At 46.3% G+C, this 14995-nt stretch overlaps 1 protein-coding gene across 1 annotated transcript in view; it reads left to right on the forward strand.

Moving 5' to 3' along the window:
• Positions 1–14995, forward strand: part of Tln2 (talin 2) — a 427714-nt gene that overhangs the window by 328211 nt on the left and 84508 nt on the right. Inside the window, exons 33-37 of the mRNA XM_028864471.2 lie at positions 4107–4200; positions 7280–7369; positions 9726–9848; positions 11284–11427; positions 13641–13802. Coding sequence (XP_028720304.1) covers positions 4107–4200; positions 7280–7369; positions 9726–9848; positions 11284–11427; positions 13641–13802 — 613 coding nt within the window. The remainder of the gene's footprint in view (positions 1–4106; positions 4201–7279; positions 7370–9725; positions 9849–11283; positions 11428–13640; positions 13803–14995) is intronic.

Consider the following 14995-nt stretch of genomic DNA (forward strand, 5'->3'; position numbering starts at 1 on the left):
GGTGGCTGTCTTATTCAGTCACTCTCCATCTTACTCTATGAACCAGGGTCTCTCGTTGATCATGGAACTCTCAGTCTCAGATAGACTGGCTGGTCAACCAGTCCCAGGCATCCTCCTTGTCTCTGCCTGCCCAGTGTTGGGATACAGGTGTGTGCCACCGCAGCCTGCTTTCTACGTGGGTGCTGGGCATCTGAAGTCAGTTCCTCAGACCTAGACAGCAACTGATTTACCAACTGAGCCCTCTCCCCAGCCCTAACCTTTTTATATTAAAGAAATAAATTGATGTAGCTTTGAATTTACAGAGCCCAAATCCTGCTTGTTTTGGTGACTTTTTATTATATATAAATTGGTCAATGTATGTATAATTTTTTGAGATTTGTTACAATTTACGTTTAAAACAACAGTGTAAACTCACTGTTAACCCTTTTATGTGTTTCAGTCTATCATTTGTACAGGGAATAGATTCACTGTTTAGACCGTTTTTTCGATTGTATTGTATTTAGGCATATATCGTGTATATTCTAGTACATTAGCAATATGTTATGCATTATGACTTTCAGTCACCACCCCCAAACCCTGTTATAACCTGTGTACTTATTTGGCCAGTCTTTCATTGTGGCACAGGCAGGGTCCCTGCTGATTCTTTCCTGGTGAAAATCACTGCTATCGTGTGAAACACATAAACGTTATTTCCTATTGTCAAGTGTTCATTTGCCTCGGAGTCACTGGGTTTATATAGCGTTGTCAACCAGACTCTAAGATGTCTGATAGAGATTACTCATACTGTAACTGTTTGGTCATGGATCAATTACCTAAGTGACTCATTTAGATGTGCATGCCAGCGTTTTCGTAGTTTGTCCAGCCACAAACCACTAGTCTGCCTAGTTTTGTTTGTTTTGTTTTTTTTTTTTTTCCTTATTCTCATCTTTCAATTTACAGTTTTTTTTTTCACAGCTATAACAATAAAAGGCTAGGAAAAGGAGCCTCTTTCTCACAGCGCTGTTTCCTCTGGACTCACCAGTTGTCAACACTTTCTGAGTGGAAAAATCCCCCCACAGTAGCACTTGGGAGCTCCCAGCCGCTGTGCCTGCCTGCACACAAGAGCCAACCAGTCAGCATTCTAACACGGGGTGGCAATGGTTTCATGAGCCCCTACCCTTGTCTGAGCGACTGTGGGCCGTTGGTGGCTCCTGGGGGAGGGAGAGCCAGCTTTCCTTAAGGGTGTGGCTCCTAGTAGGGGGATCAACTCAGTGAATAGCCCTACATCCGTAAGCATACAGGCAGCGTAATTAAAGTGGATGGTTTTTTTTTTTTTTTTTTAAAGAGCCATTGAGGTGAGGATAGATCAGGGAGAAGTTAAGAGGAAGAGTTGGGTCGGGGGTGAATATGGTCAAAATACATTGTATGAAATTCTGAGAATAATTAATAAAAATATTTTTAAATAAAAATAATAACAATAAATTTTAATCTGTAAACCAGATAGGGGATGAGAAGATGCCTGCTGCACAAGTGTAAGGACCTGAGTTCAGATCCCCAGAGCACCCATAAAAACCTGAGTGTGGTCACTGGCTTCTGTATGTACGCCTAGTGCTGGTGGTAAGGGTCATGGGTCAAAGAGAGGCAGAGACAGATCCTGGGTTCTCTCCGGCAAACTAGTACACTTTAAGACACGCGCACACGCGCACACACACACACACACACACACACACAGAGAGAGAGAGAGAGAGAGAGAGAGAGAGAGAGAGAGAGAGAGATTTAAGGAGGAATGGATTTGCTGGAAAACTTCTGTGATGTGTAGAAATAAGGTCTAATGATCATGTTTTCACAATCAGGACATTCTCTAAACCTTACTACAGTGACGTATGCTTGCCTATCCCCTCAGAATTTGGTCTTGAGAGCTGCCAAGCAGGAGATGGCATTGAGCTCTCTGAGGAACATTTCAGATGTACACATTGTGGCCTTACCCTCCCAGGTCCCTCCCTGGAGCTAGGGACTGCTCTGCCTCCCTAGTCTTCTTCCTTTCCCTGTGGAAGGAAACGTGGCACTTTCTGATGACACCCTAATAAAGCACTTTTCCACAAGCCACAAGCATCCATCCTACAGCTACTATTTTGGGGTTCTCGCTTAAGTTTGAGAATGTTTTTCTTCTTCTCATCCTCCCTAGCTAAGCTTAAAATGGAAAGCAACATTTGATTGCATAATTTAGCTAATTGCCTTTGTATGTTGGCAACATCATTTTCCATCTAATTTGATATTCTGTGGCGAGCTGAAAAGTCTGTTAAATTAATAAAACGGGGATCTCTTTTATTAGGCGGTGTTACTAACTAACCACATGGGTCTTATTTTGGCCTTGGTTGTTCTCGGTTGCTCGTCAGCTGTGGCAGGTAGGAAGTATGAGCAGAATTCTGAGCTGGCCAGAAGTTTGGACCTGTAGAAGAAGGCTTGGGGTCGGCTTTAGAGCCACGTAGGCAGGCATGGATTTAAGTCTTTTTATCTTTGCCTTATTTATAACTCCCTCCTAAGGAGTTATCACATCTTTTGGAGTCCTCATTTATGAAACATAAGAGATTTATTGCTTTTACTGACACATAGTATTTATATATATTATATATTAATTATTATATGTTATATATTATATATAATATATATAATGTTAATTATAATTAATATTAATACATATAACAATTCAGTACATGTGTACAATGTGCAATGATGATATCAATGATTAGCATTTCTCTTGGGGGGATGTTGGAGATGGGGTTTCTTTGTGTGTCCCTGACCTTCCTGGAACTTGCTCTGTAGACCAGGCTGGCCTCGAACTCAGAGATTCACTTCCCTCTTCCTCTTGGGTGCTGGGATTAAAGGCATGGGACACCACCACTGGGCTTGTGATTAGCATTTCTAATGCCTAGGTATTTATCATTTCTATGCAATTTCAAGACTTATTTTTTGGTTTTTAAAAGGTGTGTGTGTGTGTGTGTGTGTGTGTGTGTGTGTGTGTGTGTGTGTGTGTTTACATTTGAGAGTGGGTGCCAGTAGAGTTAGAGGCAGTTGTGAGCTGCCTGACACAGATACTAGAAACCAAGCTCGGGTCTCTTTCGAGAGTAGTGCGGTCTCTCAATCACTGAGCCATCTCTCCGGCCCTCTAAGATTCACTATAAAGCGATAACACTAAAGATAGTGTGACATTGCAGAAAGAACAGACCATTGGTCAGTGGAACAGAATAGAATCCAGAGGCAGACCCCCACAAACGTGGCCGACAGAGTGTACTTACCAAAGCAATTCAGTGGAGAAAAGATGCAATCTCCACAGGTTCTGTTAAAACAGACTTCCGTTTGCCCCTAAACTAAAAGCAAATCAGCTGTTTCCCACCTTGGAGAACCTAATCAGAAGAGAGCTTGAGTTGCTAAATTATCCATAACCCAGGCCAAGGTAAGCCAGGGGCTTCTCATAGTAGAGCAGGAAAAAAACTGGGTTTGCTTTCTAAGTTCTGAAAATAGAAATACATGTAAAATAATACCATAGGCTCTGATGTAACCCTATTGGTGTTAATAAAAAAATAATAATAGCTGTTTCAAAGACTGGGACTTGGCTACTCAGGCCTAGTCATCCACACACTCTTTACTGGCAAGTAGAAATTTTAAGTGCTTGGCAAATTTAACTCTCTGCTTGTAGTATTTGAAAATGATCAAAATGTACCAAGGCTGTCCGAAAGAGCCTCCTGACTGGATAATCTTGTTCCTTGAAGACTGCCACCAAAGGGTCCTGAAAATGGTGTCAGTCCGGTCTCTTTGCTGTTTGCAGCTTCATTGTCTCTCATGAATATATCAAAGGATAGTCTTAATTTCTTAAGGGGACCGTTAGAGCCCTTGAGAAATCAGATGGGTAATCAGAAGCAAGGTGGGGGGTCTACCTTCTCCTCGTCCCTGGGTGTGTTTCATTTGGGTTGTATAGCGAGAGCTTGTGGGAGTGGCCTCATGGGGACCACAGCCTAACTAGTCACTTCTCCCCTCTGCTGAGGGAAATGGCTGAAGTGTGTAAACACACAGACCAGTAAAATAAAACAGTAACACCAAACCTGTGCTCCTTTCTGTCCCTGCCCTAGGGCTGTCACAGAGAGCATCAATCAGCTCATCATGTTGTGTACCCAGCAGGCCCCGGGGCAGAAGGAGTGTGACAATGCCCTGCGGGAGCTTGAGGTGAGTGCCCTGGAAGGCTGCCAAGGGTGGGAGCACTCTGGGCCTGTGTCCCTGGGTCTCTTCGCCTGTTGGTGAGTGTCTCTCTTCTGTCCTTGCCTTCTGTCTCTCCTAGGAGGCTGGGAGGCACTAGAGAAGATGGCATCTTGTAGTATGTTTACCAGTGTTCCTTCTCCTTCTAGGCCAATGTGTATTTTGGTAAAAGGTCTTTCCATTCAAACAGGAAGTGGTAAATTGAGTGTAGACTGCCAATGAGCAAACTTTGCCTATAAAGTATTAAAGAGATTATTCTCGGATAACTGGGAGAGATATGGAGGCTGGGGCTGGAGAGGTAGCCACCTTGGTAAAGTACATGCCACAAACAGGAGCACCTGGGGTTCTAGCCCTAGGCCACACACAGAAGTTGGGCATGGTGGTGGAAACATGGAAACAGACTGATCCATGAGGCTTGCTTGTCAGACATCCTAGAGATTTTGTCTCAAAACCAAAGTTGATGGCACCTGAGGAATGCACCTGAAGTTGACCTATGGACACCATAATGTTGGTGGATTTTTCTTTGGGTTACCAGTTCACAAAAAAAAAAAAAAAAAAAAAAAAAAGGAAGAAAGAAAGAAAGAAAGAAAGAAAGAAAGAAAGAAAGAAAGAAAGAAAGAAAGAAAGAAAGAAAGAAAGAAAATGGCAGAAGCTTATTATTAATTATGAAAGTTCAGCCGGTAGCTTAGGCTTGTTTCTAACTAACTCTTGTAACTTACATTAACCCATATCTTTTAATCTGCATTCTTTTACATGGCTCGGTTACCTTTACCCTGTGCTGCCCATGCTGCTTCCTCTGCATCTCCTGGCATCTCCACCCTTTTCCTTCCCAGCATCCTCTGTGCCTGGAAATCCTGCCTAGCCATTGGCCATTCGACTTTTTATTAAATCAGAGTGACACATCTTCACAGTGTACAAAAAGGTCACTCCACAACACCATACCCATGTGCACACATCTTCACACAAGCAAACACACATGCCACATGCAGGGGACACACTGGAGGAGGTCAAGAGGAGTACTTGCCACTGCATAACTTAGGAGACTTCTAGTGGTGCTTGTGGATGCCTTTGACTTGCATTTATGCCTGTGTTTATATCTGAAACTCTGCGTGTTTCTCGTAGAAAGGCTGTGGGTAAAGAAGCCAGTTGTGCCTACTCATATGTAAAGTCGCCCTCACCTTCACAGAGCCGATTGAATGGGCTCAGTGGTTATCTCAGTAGACACAACTTGTTTGTACCTGCCGTTCTGTCCGTCCAGTTGTCTGCATGGCTAGCATGGGTCTGACTCCGTGGGAATACTCGTGGCAGCTTCTGAATGCTTGATCGAGGCCCTGATGACAGAGATAGGCAGAGTGGAAGGGAAAGGGTCTGACAGGGCAGGACGGAAGCATTTGAAAACTTCTGGGAATGGGTCTTACACGGTGTTCCGGCATGCTTTCTGTTGCTGTGATGAACACCATAACCAAAAGCAACTTGTGGGAGGAAGAGTCTGATTTAGCTTACAGGTGACAGTTCCTCAGTGAGGGAAGCCAAGGCAAGAACTCAAGGCAGGAACTTGAAGCAGAAACCATAGAGGAATGTTGCATACTGGCTTCCTCCTAGGCTCATGTCCAGCTCACCTTTCTTGTACAGCCCAGGCCTATCTATCTGCCTAGTAATGGTGCCTCACATAGGCTGGCCTTTTTTTTTTTTTTTTTAATAAGGATTTATTTATTTATTATGTATACAATATTCTGCCTGCATGTATGCTGCAGCCAGAAAGGGCACAGATTCATTACAGATGGTTGTGAGCCACATGTGGTTGCTGGGAATTGAACTCAGGACCTTTGGAAGAGCAAGCAGTGCTCTTAACCCCTGAGCCATCTCTCCAGCCCAGGCTGGGCCTTCTTACATCACTTAGCAATCAAGATAATGTCCCAGAGGCATGCCCACAGTATAGTCTCAGGAGGCAGCTCTTCATTTGGGGTTCCCTCTCTCCGAGTGTGTTGAGTTGACAACCAGAATCAGCCACACGTGTGAGCTGTTCACTGCTCTGTCATGCTCATTTCACTTTAAAAATATTATGACACATAGGCAGTTGGTCTAAATAAGATTTATTAGCCTAGGTACCGTGTGCTTTAAAGGTATCCTTGTTTGCCACGATGATGGCTTCTAACTGGATCACTGGTACTGAAAAAGTTTTAGTTTTCCAAGAAGAGGCTTTCAATGAAGTAAGCGCATGCGTTGTATCACCCTCTTTCCTGTATCTTTAAGTGATGTGTATCAGCAGCTCCCATTATCCCATGTGCACCCTTTGGAACTCGGCTGTGTTGTCCTTTGGTTGACTGTGTCCCCAGAGGCTGCTGACTCCTAGTGGTCAGTCTGTTGATGGTGAGCAGATTCAAGGATCCATCTCCATCCAGGCTGTGTCACTGGAAGAACTCCTCGTGGGTGGTAATCCAAGGTCATTGCACTGAGAGAGCTAGTGATGATTTTCACTGATTTGGAGAGACAGAGAAACAGACCTCCACCCATTTCCTAAATGGGTACCTAAACAAGAGTAGACATTTTCTATTCTGTTTAAATCAATAACAAAGGAACCATCCCAACGGGCCATCTTTGGGAATTATCTTCTTCCATGTACTTCCATTAGAAGGTCCCAGAACTGAAATGTTGAGAGTCCTTATTAACCATGAAGGAGTAAATGAATGTGTCCTTGGAATGTAAGCTCTTCAGTTACCCAGTGGAGAAATTGTGTTAGCCGACCATGAATATATTGCTTTGCATTAACTCCAGATTTGCTTTTGATAGTCCCCCTGTAGGTACTTCCCATACTGAAGTGACAGTCCCACCCCAGGCAACAGTAACCTGGGGCTCCCACCCCCGTCCTTGTTTTTGCTGGCAGGGAATCTGAAGTCTTGACAGCCTGATTTGAGTTCCTCCTATGACTGAATGAATGAGCAATCAGGGCCCTTGTCCTAGTCCAGCAAGGGGTAGTAATGGTTGTACTTCACAATGACTTTCCTTCTGTGCCTCTGGCTCACTTTCTAAGTTGTGTTCTCCTTTGTAGACTGTCAAGGGGATGCTGGAAAACCCCAATGAACCTGTGAGTGACCTCTCTTACTTTGACTGCATTGAGAGTGTGATGGAAAACTCCAAGGTGAGCCTGTCTGTGTTCGTCACTTTCCTCACTGCAGTGATAAAACAACCAACAGAAGGCAACCCAAAGAAGGGAGGGTTGGTTTGGGCTTAAATTTGAAGGTACAGCATGATGAAAAGAACATGAGTCAGTCTAGTCACACCACATCTACAACCAGAAAGCAGAGAGAGATTGCTGCTAGTGTTCAGCTCAATTTTTCCTTTTTATGAAGTCCAGGAGGACCCCAGTCCTGTGGATATTGCCACCCACATTTAGGGTGGGTCTTCCCTTCTTAACTAACCCAGTCTAGAAACTCCCTTCCACACATACTCAGAGCCTTATTTCCTTGATACATTTAGAGCCTGTCAAGTTCACAGTCGGTATTAACTATCACACTGTCTGTGCCAAAACATAGATATCAACACTGCTCCTCAGTGGGGAGAAATTGAGAAAGGCTTTGAGTGCACCTACCTCACCACTGGGTGACCCAATATAGTGACCTCACCACTGGGTGGCCCAATATGATGAGACCTTGTCATGTAGTACTTTGCTGAAGTGTTACTCAACACTTAGGGTATTGCAGAACCATGTAGAAAGCTTGGGAAACACCAGTTGCCAGACCCCAGCCCCAAGATTTGAGGTGCATGCATTTCTGAGGGGTTCCCCATCCTGTTTCTGTTGTCTGGGAACCCTTCTTTGAAAACCACTGCTTATGAGATGGGTCTCACTGTGAATCCAGTCATGTGTAGTCTATACTGGAGGCTGAACTGCTGTGGAAAGCCATCCTATGACCTTGGCTTTCATGAAAGGCCCTTGTTAATATTTTCTTCTATCCAATTATAGCATACATTTTCGAGGGGAGTAAACAGGGGTTTTGAGTGGTTGGGAAGAGAAGTATTGGAAAACTACCATGGCTTCTAGGCCTTCCTCCATCTTTCCTCAGTAAAATCTGACTCCTTACTGTTTAACTGGCTGACGGTGGTAATTAGAAAAAGCAATGCTAAGAGTCGTTGAAGAACGAGAATGGAGGAGAATGCCTAAGAATCAGAAAGTGACAAGGAGGTACCAGAGAGACAATTGGGGTTTGAACTTTTGCCACCTGGCCTTGGTCCTGGTACCCATACATGCTGGTTTCCAGTTTCCATCACTCCGTCTTGGCGAGCCATCTGTCTTGATGATGTCAAGGGCTCAGTTTGTGTTGTGCTAAGACAAGAATGCCCTCTGTTCAGCAGCTTTCATGGAATAAAGGGCTATCTAAATGAGGGTACGTATGATTTAAATACTTAAATTCAAAAGTTTTTTTTTTTTTTTTTTGAGGTATGTGTCACTTTGAAATGTGTATAGTCTGTTGATTTTTTTGTACTCTAATGTGGACTTGCAGCTGCACCACAAGCTGTTCTTGGTGGTCATGTAACCCAAGGCTTCATACATGCTAGGCAAGCACTCTGCCAACTGAGTTCCCTGACCCAGGAAGGGCTTTCTTCAAGAGGGTGGGAGAGAGGGTGAAGTCCTGTACTTACAGACACTCCCTAGCTGCTCTGCTCTGCATACCTTTGTGTAAACTTGATTGTTTTGTATATAAGAAATGATAGTAATTTATTTTTTTTGCTCTCCAAAATGGCTTATTGTCTCAGGAAACTGTCACATTTGATACAATGTAGTCTCTCACCCAAGGATGAACATTTTCTACTCCATCATCTGTGGCCCTGGAGCACAAACTCTCCTCCTGGCACATGCCAAAGCCCACAGAGGACAAGACACCAGATTTGGGATAAATGCTCTGCTCTGCCCATGTGGCCTTCTGTGTGATCTTTAGAGGACATTGACCTCTCTAGGCTACACACTGACTGTGAAAATCCTTATCAACTGTTATGAGGCCAAGGAAAGAACGCGCCAGTGCTTTTCAAAATAAGACGAACTGCTTAAAATGTTTAGGAAATAACTTTAACACAATTCTATGTAAATTTTCAATTGATAGATTAATCGTACAAGGAACAGTATGTCTTTTACTTTCTGGCTAGAACTTCAAGTCTAGCTCCCCGGGTGTGATTTAATGCTCTTGGGAGTAAGTAGTTCTCAGATTGGGCCATGTGCCCATGAGAGGCTTTATATAGATTCTACCTGATCATCTGTGTATAGTGATTGTACACTCCTGGAGATACTAGTAACCTTTGGATGCAAGGCTTATACTTTTATCCTTTATTTATCTTCATCAAACAAAAAACGGTACAACTCTCTTGACTCTCTCTTGGGTACAGAAAAGGGCAAAGGTGACAGACATTTTCAATTAAGTAGCCTTGAGTGTTACAGCCGCAGGGTAACCTCCTGCAGCCCTGGGTTGGAGTAGAAACTCAATGATTGCTTGCTGTCTTTGCAGGTTCTGGGCGAGTCAATGGCAGGGATTTCACAGAATGCCAAGACTGGGGACCTCCCTGCCTTCGGGGAATGTGTGGGGATCGCATCCAAGGCTCTCTGCGGGCTGACCGAGGCCGCGGCCCAGGTGAGAGCCTGTCCCCTGTCCATCTGTTCTTTCCAGCTCGTGCCCTAGGACACAGCACAGCCCCTTAGGGAGACCTGCTCCAGCTCCTCCAGGCACTGGTGCAGGAACCATGGGAGAGCTGATGGCTTCTGGGTGGGAGGGGCAACATAGCTGGAGTTTTCTCTCCGGGTCTGCCAAGCCCCATCAGTCCAACACCCACTTATAAAATAAACATACAGATGCTTATATTATTTACAAACTGTATGGCCATGGCAGGCTTTTTGTTATCTAGTTCTTTTATCTTAAATTAACCCATTTCTATTAGTCTATACTTTGCCACGTGGCTCGTGGCTTACCGGTCGGTACCTTACATCTCCCTTGCCATGGCGGCGCCTGGCAGTGTCTCTCTGCCTCAGCCTTCCACTTCCCAGAATTCTCCTCTCTCCTTGTCCCGCCTATACTTCCTCCTGCCTGGCTACTGGCCAATCAGTGTTTTATTTATTAACCAATCAGAGCAACATATTTGACATACAGACCATCCCCCAGCAGGGCAATACGGGCCAGTGCTTCCTTGCAGGAGTGGGGGAGGGCAGTGAGCCTCTGTGAGTACTGCAGATGCAGCAGACAGAGGTCAGAGGCAGCTTTTTAAAGCCAGGGTTCGTTGATGGTTAACCTGAACTTGGGGAGATTTTACTCCAAAATAAACATCCCTGGTTGGAAGAGAATATTCTCAACCTTCACCCTTCCCCTCAAACTACACAAGCTCATCTTCTATTAGTTATTTCCTAGCCCAGCCAATGGGACCTCCAAAAAAACAGCCTTTTCTGGGAGTGTCCTATTGGGGACCCAATGCTATCTTGTTACTTTTTGGGGTTTGGGTTGTTTGTTTTATGTCATTTTCTGAGTCGTCCCATTCCTCTCACTCAGCTGCCTAAGCTAGGAGTCTAACTGCTATTGGAAATAGTGACCTAAACAAGGACATGTTAAGCTCTGTGTTAGGAAACCTTTGGGTAGCAAAGGCCCTAGGATGGACTGACTCAGGAGCTCCTTGTATCAGTCTGCACCAGCTTTCTTCTGCCTCTTCTGACCAGAAGCCAGAGTCAGCTTCACATTCAGGGCAGGTATCCTCATGGTCATATGATGGCTGCCAGAAGCTGTGTGGGCTGCCTCTCCATCCATGACCATGCCCCACAGAAGAGCAGCTCAAAGGCTTTCTCTCACAAACAAGGAGGCTTTGTTCCCTGATGCCTGCAGCAAACTCCTGATGGTATGTCAAACTGGCATAGGCCTGTCTGTCACCATGCCCTCACTGGCGAGAGGGACGGGCTTCCTTTGATCAGTTTGCACTAAGGAGTACCTGAGCTTGCCAGCTGCAAGTACACAGCGGACCATTGTCTCCCATGGGCTCGTGGAGGAACGTGGAGCCTGAGGTGTGCTTTTCCTTTTCCTCTTCCAGGCTGCGTACCTGGTTGGCATCTCTGATCCAAACAGCCAGGCAGGCCACCAAGGCCTGGTGGACCCCATCCAGTTTGCCAGGGCCAACCAGGCGATCCAGATGGCATGCCAAAACCTGGTGGACCCTGGCAGCAGCCCCTCGCAGGTAACCGGGGAAGGATGGTGGGGTCTATGATGTCTTAGGCTTCTCTGGGTGGGCGGTGGGAGATGGAGAAGTGAGCGGAGAATGCTTCAGAGCTTGCAAGCCCAGATGACTGAAGCTGTGCAGGTACTGACTGACCTCGTTCCTTTTCTGGTGCTGTGATGAAACGCCCCTACAAAAAGCAACTTCGGGGAGAAAGGGGCCGTTTATCTTACAATTCCGAGTTTCAGTCATCACTGAAGGGGAGTCAAGGCAGGAACTTCAAGCAGCTTGTTACGTCATACCACACTCAAAAGCAAAGAGAGCACGTGCATGCTTCTGCTCAGCTTGCTTTCTCTGTTCTTACACAGTTCAGGACCCAAGCCCAGGGAACGATGCCTCCCATTTCCAGGCATCAATGAAGGCCATCAAGACAGTCTCCTAAGGCATGCCCATTGAGACTCTCTCTTCTTGGGTGACTATAGGTTGTGTCAGGCTGGCAAATGAACTAGCCCTTGCAGTGACCAGGAGAGTACTGCAAATGTGGAAAAAGGCAGGAATATGCAAATGCTTACTGATAGGGTTCCCGGGGACGCAACAGAGTGAAGCAAAACAACAGAATTCATGAGGCGGTTCACCGCTATTTATTGACAGCTTGTTCTCTTCTCAGCACTAAGAAGTCTGTGTGATCTGACCTTTACCCCCTTTGGTTCTTACTCCATTGGGGTGTGGTAACAAGATAAAGGATTGTTCTGGTTCCTGTTGCTGTGATAGAACACTGAACAAAAACAACCTGGTGGGGAGAGAGGGTTTATTTCAGCTTCCGTTTCCGGGTCACAGTCCATCATAGAGGGAATGTCATGGCAGGAACTCAAGTAGAAACTATGAAGAAATGCCCTTTACTGGCTCGCTCACTGGCCTATGCTCAGCTTGCTTTCTTACATAGCTCAGGCCCACCTACCTAGAGATGGTTCTGCCCACAGATTGGCTGGGCCCTCACACACCAAGTATCAATCAAGACACTCTCTCAAAGACATGGCCACAGGGCCAGTCTGGTTGAGGCAGTTCTTCAGGTGAGGTTCCCTCTTCCCAGATGACTCTATAGGTCATGTCAAGTTAATAATAAAAACTAACCAGGACAGGGATGCCTCAGGGTAAGTGTGACAAGTTTTCTCAGGTCACTTCAGAGATGACCGATCTGAGTCAAGTCTCAGAGTTGAGGTCAGAATCCACAACACAGAAAAGGAGCCAAAGAAACATTTGAGGAGCAGAGAGTATGTATCACATCCCTTAGTGCTTCTGGGTGTCACGGAGATCTGGTTACACAGGAAAGTAGTATGTACTGAAAAGAAAGAGTACCACGTGCTATGGGGTACCAGAGGCAGTCTTGTGGGTGGTGTGCCTACTGTGAACTTAGGCCAGCACTCTTAAAGCAGTACAAGAATCCAAGAAGACAGCACCAGGGTTTACAGACCAGAGTGTATAATCAAATGCACCTGAGCCCTTTCCTCCACCAAGGGAAGTCTATGGCTTCAAGAGAGTACCTGAGTTGAGGGTGAGGATGGAGGTGATAGATGATCCACAGACTCCTATTCACTACCTGCAGCTCTCCTGAGGGGGAGGAGGGAGTAGTGGATCTCATTGCTTATTGTACCCATCTAAACCTGTGTTCTCCAAGGAGTTGGCCACTAACAAAATGTAGCTATTAATCATTAGAAAAAGTAGGTGGTCCAAATAGTGATTGGCCTGTAAGTATCTGGTGCATGCCGAATTTCAAAGACTTGGCATGAACAAAAACTTATATTGCAATTTGTGAATTGATTGTGATGAACTATTTTGGATACAGTGAGTTAAATAAACTGTATTACTTAAATTAATTTCTCTAGTTTTTCTGACTCATTCTAATGTGCCTACTGGAAAACTTGAAATCAGGTGTCTTAAGTCTTGGCCGGGGGCCTGGACTCGAGGTTCCAAAGACTAGCTGACCGTACCCCCTTTAAGCCTGGGGCCCAGCACACTCCTGCTACAGCACCTCCTTCCCTTTTCTATTTTCATTCCCTCTTGCATCATGTCGCATACTCTTTTCCTTCCTCGGGGTGACTTGAGGGACAACAGAGCTGGACAGATTCTGAGCAGAATCCTGCTCAGATTCTAGACCAGTGAGTCGCGGGGAACCCCTGGCTCCTGTGCACTCAAGTGTGTGGTGCCCACACCCAACCTCGCTCCATGCTTTGTAGGTTCTGTCGGCTGCCACCATCGTTGCCAAGCACACCTCGGCCTTATGCAACGCCTGCCGCATCGCCTCATCCAAGACGGCCAACCCTGTGGCCAAGAGGCACTTTGTCCAGTCAGCCAAGGAGGTCGCCAACAGCACCGCCAACCTGGTCAAGACCATCAAGGTAGGTCCCTGTATTGCAGATCTGGTTGATCCCTGTGCAGAGCTGAGAGAGGAGCAGGGCTTTATCTCCCGAGATACACGAGTGCCAGGGTGTATCCTGTAAGGCATGAGTGGGGAAACTAATTAGGAGTTATTCACCAGGAAAGCCCAATGAACTACATCTCCACTCACCTCCTGATTCTGCAGCTAGGAGCCTAGGGCCTGAAATTAGGGGCCTCTCTTAGGGCTGTATGTGGGTCTAGCTTATGTGTACTTAAACTGTTTACTTGGGTGGTTTTGAGAGGTCTGATAGAAGGTTGTGCTGGTTTTGCTGGAGACTTTAGAACCAAGAGATGATGTGGAAGGGAAAGGAAATGGGAAATTATAAAACATCTGCGTTTTTAAGCATCCCTTTGGAGCTGGAGAGATGGCCCAGTGTGGAAAGTGCTTGCCGTACAAATATGAGGGCCCGAGTTCACACCTCCACACCCGTGTCAAAGCCCGACACATTAGTGCACCTCTGCATTCCCAGCACTCCTGCAGCAAGATGGGGAGCAGAGGCAGGAGAATTCCTTGGAAGCTCACAGGCCGGCTAGCCTGGTTGGTGTACATACTGGCAAAACCACACAAGAGATCGTGTCTCAAGAAACAGCTTAGAAGGGGATGACCCACACTTGGAACTGGCCCCTCACCTCCACATGTACCCACACCTAGAACTGGCTCCTCACCTCCACATGTGCACACACCTGGAACTGGCCCTCCCTCCACACTACCCACACCTGGACTGCCCTCACCTCCACACATACTCACACCTGGAACTGGCCCCTCACCTCCACACGTACCCACACCTAGAACTGGCTCTCACCTCCACACATACCCACACCTGGAACTGGCCCCTCGCCTCCACACGTGCACACACCTGGAACTGGCGCCTCACCTCCACACGTACTCACACCTGGAACTGGCCCCTCACCTCCACACGTACCCACACCTAGAACTGGCCCCTCACCTCCACACGTGTGCACACCTAGAACTGGCCCCTCACCTCCACACATACCCACACCTGGAACTGGCTCCTCACCTCCACACATACTCACACCTGGAACTGGCTCCTCACCTCCACACATACTCACACCTGGAACTGGCCCCTCACCTCCACACGTGTGCACACCTGGAACTGGCCCCTCGCCTCCACACGTGCACTGTGGTGTATTC

This window comes from Peromyscus leucopus, chromosome 7 (assembly GCF_004664715.2).
Source record: "Peromyscus leucopus breed LL Stock chromosome 7, UCI_PerLeu_2.1, whole genome shotgun sequence".
Taxonomy (NCBI): domain Eukaryota; kingdom Metazoa; phylum Chordata; class Mammalia; order Rodentia; family Cricetidae; genus Peromyscus; species Peromyscus leucopus.